The 5,696-nt window shown below is 39.9% G+C and overlaps 2 protein-coding genes across 2 annotated transcripts in view; one reads left to right on the top strand and one right to left on the bottom strand.

Annotated features, from left to right (window-relative positions):
- Positions 1 to 383, bottom strand: part of vsir (V-set immunoregulatory receptor) — a gene marked incomplete in the record, with an annotated part of 28,019 nt that extends 27,636 nt beyond the window's left edge. The window contains 1 exon segment of the mRNA XM_014005463.1: positions 196 to 383. Within this exon segment, the coding sequence (XP_013860917.1) occupies positions 196 to 277 (82 nt within the window).
- The window catches only part of cdh23 (cadherin-related 23), a gene marked incomplete at its 5' end in the record, with an annotated part of 152,643 nt that overhangs the window by 111,813 nt on the left and 35,134 nt on the right, over positions 1 to 5,696 (top strand). The window contains 4 exon segments of the mRNA XM_014005461.1: positions 2,958 to 3,179; positions 3,255 to 3,374; positions 4,954 to 5,134; positions 5,249 to 5,382. Coding sequence (XP_013860915.1) covers positions 2,958 to 3,179; positions 3,255 to 3,374; positions 4,954 to 5,134; positions 5,249 to 5,382 — 657 coding nt within the window.

The following is a 5,696-nucleotide window of genomic DNA, read 5'->3' as shown; positions in this document are numbered from 1 at the left end:
AGGAGGAGGAGGAGGAGGAGGAGGTAAAAGACGGCTTTACGCGCCAGATGTTTCGTCTCAAAACAACAACAAAGTGTTTGAAGCTGTGAGGAAGATTAAAATCCAGGAGGAAGGAGGAGAAAAGCTCTCAGGTTACAGTTTTCTCTTTAAAATTAAGAAAAAGTTCAGGAAAGAAACATCTGGACCCGTTCTTACCTCCAGCTGTGGCGAACAGAACCGACACCAGCCAGAACCGTCCTCTCCACACAGACGTGCGCTCCGAGTCTCGCCGCGCCATGGCTGACTGGACCTGGAACCGGGCCGGATTTTCGTCTCAACTTCTGACACAACTTCACGAGGACACGACTGTTCTCCTCTCGTGCGCTCCGCGTTCTGAGCTGCGCGCTGAAGGAGGAAGGAAACGTGCGTAAAAAGACGCTCCGCCCCCTGCCGCGCGCTCTGCGCCCTGCCGCGCGCTCTGCGCCCTGCCGCGCGCTCTGCGCCCTGCCGCGCGCTCTGCGCCCTGCCGCGCGCTCTGCGCCCTGCCGCCAAAACTGAAGCTCTGCCATCCCATAATAACCTGCAGCCAGCACGATAAAACCGTGATTTTACGTGAAATGAACAGTTTAAATGAGAAACGGCTGCGTCAAAAACGGAACCGTCTAATTCCTGCAAACGAATCAGTATTAAGACTTTCTGAAGCTCTTTATTTATTTATTTAAAATAAATAAATTCAAATTGTGATTTCACTTRTTTTAGAAACAAAATAAATAATTTAAAGTCTAGAAAAATAATCTACAGAAAATGTTTTCAGGAAAAGAAAATCCTGGAAGATTTAAAGTCTCCTGTTGTTGCTAACTTTATTTCTTTCTGTTTAGGAACAAAAGTCATAAAAACATAAATTGCAGAACTTCCAGTTTTTGTGAAATGAGAAGTGAAGTGAAAGTTCTGAGTTTACAAGAATTTCCTCTTTGTTACGTCGAAAGCTTTCAGTGGTTTGATGAAGAGTTTTTATTTTATTTTACTTGAATTTTAGATTTTGAACAAACTTTTTTATTTTTTGTTCTCTTGGTGTTTGTGTCAGGAACATTCACTTTTATTTTCTAGTGTTGTGAAATCTTTAAAGGTTGTCATTACTATGAAATCCATCAAAAACAATTTAGTTTGAGAGAGTTTGCTCCAGGAAACTGAGTTTATTAAAGAAAAAAAAGAAAAAAATAGTATAGGTCYTCTGGACGGGTTCTTCTCTAATGAAACGTTTCRTCTCTCCTCCAAGAGACTTCTTCAGTCTGAGAGTTTCAGGCTAAATTCAGGCTTTTAAGCCCCGCCTCCATGTGACTGATACTCACATCACATGGCTATACACAAACAGAGCAATGTTGTATATGCTGTTAAGTGCCAGGAGGACTGCGACCAGTTATACATCGGGGAAACAAAGCAACCACTGTTCAAAAGAATGTCCCAACACAGACGAGCTACATCTAATGGCCAGAACTCTGCAGTTTTCACTCATTTACAGGCCAGCGGTCACTCTTTCAGAGATGAGGATGTTCTMATTCTTGATAGAGAGGAACGTTGGTTTGAGAGAGGAGTAAAAGAAGCCATTTTTGTGAAGAAAGACCGTCCATCATTAAACAGAGGTGGAGGCCTCCGTTTTCAGTTGCCCCCCTCCTACAGTGCTGCTATTGCCAGTATCACTCCACCCCCTGTTAACAATAAGTGTTAATTAGGTGTTAACGATAGCCATGTGATGTGAGTATCAGTCACATGGAGGCGGGGCTTAAAAGCCTGAATTTAGCCTGAAACTCTCAGACTGAAGAAGTCTCTTGGAGGAGAGACGAAACGTTTCATTAGAGAAGAACCCGTCCAGAAGACCTAAACAAGTTTTTTCTTTTTGATTTTTTACCTGGATTACTGAGATGCATCAGGACATTTTATTAAAGAGTTTTACGTATTTTAACATAATAAGTAAACAAATTGTAAACTCAAGTTTGTTTAACTTAAAGCTGTTAAGATTAATAGATTCTAGAAGTTATTTATGCCGCTTTAGTTCAGTTTATTCAACATTATTAAGTTGGATTAACATTACTGGTTTTCTAATTTAATTTAATAAACAGTTAATCTCATTTAGAACCAATTGACATAACAAAATAATTACAACATCTACATTTCTTAATTTTTTTTAGATAATTTAACAAATTTAACCCACTCTACTTCATTGAAAATTCAAATTTAAGAACCAATATATAGATTAGTGTTTCTGAAATATGGGTCTGCATTCAATGTAAACAAAGCTTATTATTGTTTACGTTTATACTTGAGGAAAAAAGGAGCAGATATAAGATTTTGTTTTCTTCTCTCTGCTGCTTTTCATTTCTTTGTATTTGTGTTTTTGTTTTTATTGCACATAGAATTATTTTTGTTTTAAAGAAGTGAACAAAGTTTTTGAATAATGAATGAAAAATCAAAGCATCTGCATATTTTATATTTCTTTAGATCAATTAAACAAATCGAACCCACTGAACTTTACTAAAAACTTTAATTTAAGACCAGACGTTCTGCGGGTCTGCACTCAGTGTAAACAAAGCCCTGAATCTGCATCTTTTACGCAACAAATTTGGAYGTAAATCCAAAAACAAAACTTTCAAATTGTCAACAGTCTTCATCTGAAATGTTTGGTGGTCGTCACCGTTGTTGACCAGTTTTCAGTCACTTCAGTTGTTTCTGTTTGTAAACAAAGTATTTGTCATCTGTAGTTTGAAGACAAAATAAGCATCAATATTTAAATAATTGTAATAATTTAGTTTCTTATATCCTGCGTCAGGCCTCCGGGTGGTTTTGACCCGAGGACAGCAGGAGGGTTGAACTTGTGAYCTAGGATTGTGTATTTCCTGTATCGTCACCATTAAACCTTTAATAATCTATTTATTTCTCCTGTTTTTATTTATTTGTTTATTTATTTTGTCTTTGTTCCGAAGGCTTCGACCACAGTGAACGTCCACGTGGTGGACGAGAACGACAAYGCCCCGGAGTTCCCGGAGGAGGAGTACGTCACGGTGCTGAGGGAGGGGCCGGAGACGGTGGGCGCCACCATCGCCACGGTGACGGCCGTCGACCCGGACGAGGGTCCGAACGGCACCCTGCGGTACGCCATCGCCAGGGGCAACCTGGTGGACACGTTCACCATCAACAACRTGACGGTGAGACTCTCTGGTTGTGGTGCTGCGGTGGGACCGGTCGGACCCGTGTGTGACCTGCTGTGACTGGTTCTGCAGGGTCGGATCAGCGCCGTGAAGGAGCTGGACTACGAGATCAGCAACGGACACTACCTGCTGGTCGTCACCGCCACGGATCAGTGTCCCAAACCTGCTCTACGCCTGACGTCCAGCACAACCGTACGAACACGTTTTAACGTTGATCACAGCGACGCCGGTGTTACACCATATTTTGTGACCGTCGTATATTATGACCAGAGGGGGCGCTGTTGTGTTTCTACAACAGAACTTTGCCAAAAATGGCCACAAAGAAGAACATGATAATCCAAAAGTGTAAGCCAGAGGTCACAAAATATGACAACTGTTGTCATATATTGTGACTTCACTGTAACTTGGTAAATAATAAAAATATTTATTCATAAACTGATTCTACTCGTTGTTTACATCCTCTGTCAGAAAAATAACTTCTGATCACTGACATGTTGACTATTACTATTACTACTATAAATGTTAGCTGCCATATTATGTGACCCTGTACTAATTTAATAACAGTCACCATGTCAGTGATCAAAAGTTATTTTTCTGACATTAGAGGATGTAAACAATTGTTTTTGAATAAAATCTTTACTATTTCCTTAGCTACAGTGAAGTCACAATATATGACAAGCTGTCGTATTCTGTGACCATGTAAAATAATCAAGAGTTTTAGTTGTTTTCTCCGTAAAGTCTTCAGCCTCTGGCTGTTGGCGCATCATATTCTTCTTTGTGGCCATGTTCGGCCAAGTTCTGTTCTAGAAACACAACAGCGCCCCCTCTGGTCGCAATATATGACGGTCACAAAATATGGTGTAACACCGGCAGACGGTTCTGCTGATCAAAGCTACTGCAAGAACTTTATTTATCAACATTTTCAACGTTAAAATACATTAAAACATTTTATAAACCGTTTTCTGCTTAAATCTGGTTTCTATCTTTTGCCATGTTTAGCTTTTAGCTATTGTTTTGGTAGTTTTAGGTATTTGCTCGTTTGCAGATTTAAGTATTTTCACAAAGCTCAAATGGATTTAGCTGCTGTTAAAGCTAATTTTAACTTTTGGCTGCTGTTTTGCTTGTTTTAGATTTTTACTGTTTTATTCAATTCAGCTTTTATTTTATTTCTTTTACCTTTTAATGTCTCAGTTTCACCTTCAATACATTTCAGCAAAGTCCTACAATTCTAGCTTGCGTTTTGCTGCTTTTTTGCTAACATTTTGCTACTTTTAAGTCATAGCTAACATTCTCCTTCTGGTTTTTTTACTTTTCTTGTGACACTTATATTTTTGCAAATGTTTAGCTACTTTTAATTAGTGTTTTGCTACATCACAGTATTAGTTAGCTTTTTGCCACTTTTATTTTTTAGATGAGATCACGACTTTCAGCTTCCAACTAGCATTTCCCTTTAGCTTTTATAGTGTTTTCAGCTTCTAACTTACATTTTCTTAGTTTTCGCTAGTGTTTTGCTACTTTTAGCTAAAGTTTGGCTGCTTAAGGTTTAGCTTTACTTTTGACACATAATTTTTAGCTAACATTTAGTTACTTTTATTTGCTGTTTTGCTACTTTTAGATTTCAGCGAGCATTTTGCCAGCTTTATCTTTCAACTTGAGTTTTGCTTCTTTTAGCTATTAGCTAGTATTTTCTTGCTTATGTTCAGCTTGTTTTAGCTTTCAGCTAGTGTTCAGCTTGTTTTAGYTGTAAAACTGTGATGTTTGCTGCTCTCAGGTCCTGGTGAACGTCCTGGACATTAACGACGTGACGCCCACCTTCCCCCGCAGCTACGAGGGTCCCTTCGATGTGACGGAGGGTCAGCCGGGGCCCCGAGTCTGGACCCTCCAGGCCAGCGATGCAGACTCGGGTCTGAATGGCAAAGTGGAGTACAGCATCACCGCCGGAGACTTCCAGAGTGAGTTTCAGCTTGTTGTTTGTTTGTTTGTTTGTTTGTTTGTTTGTTTGTTTGTTTGTTTGTTTGTTTGTTTGTGTTGGCTCCTGGTCTCTGAGGTGTCTGTCTCTCCCTCAGACGAGTTCACCATTTCTCCCGTGGACGGCGAGCTTCGGGTGAGGAAGGACGTGGAGTTGGACCGAGAGAGAGTGGCCTTTTACAACATCACGGTCACCGCCCGCGACCTGGGAACACCGCCTCTCAGCAGTTCGGTGAGCGCTCGCATCACTTCCTCTGAACCAATCAGGAAGTGTTACTTCTGTGTTCTGCCCTGCGTTTTATGTTCTCTGTGCTGCAGTAAGTACTGTTCTAGAGTACCACAAACTGATACTGAGTGAAAGTACAAGTATCTTACCAAAAAATTACTTTGGTAAAAGTAATTATACCAAAGTCTGATATTATTTGTACTGAAGTATTAAAAGTAAAAGTATTGATTTAAAATGAGCAGTTAGATTTTCTGTAAGGACATTTATTAGGAGGTGACCTCCCCAAAAACTTAATATATTAATGTATTAAATGATTAATT

The sequence above is a fragment of the Austrofundulus limnaeus genome, unplaced genomic scaffold (assembly GCF_001266775.1).
Source record: "Austrofundulus limnaeus strain Quisiro unplaced genomic scaffold, Austrofundulus_limnaeus-1.0 Scaffold30, whole genome shotgun sequence".
Lineage (NCBI taxonomy): Eukaryota > Metazoa > Chordata > Actinopteri > Cyprinodontiformes > Rivulidae > Austrofundulus > Austrofundulus limnaeus.
The sequence above is the reverse complement of the archived record's forward strand: the minus strand, read 5'-3'. Positions and strand labels throughout refer to the sequence as shown.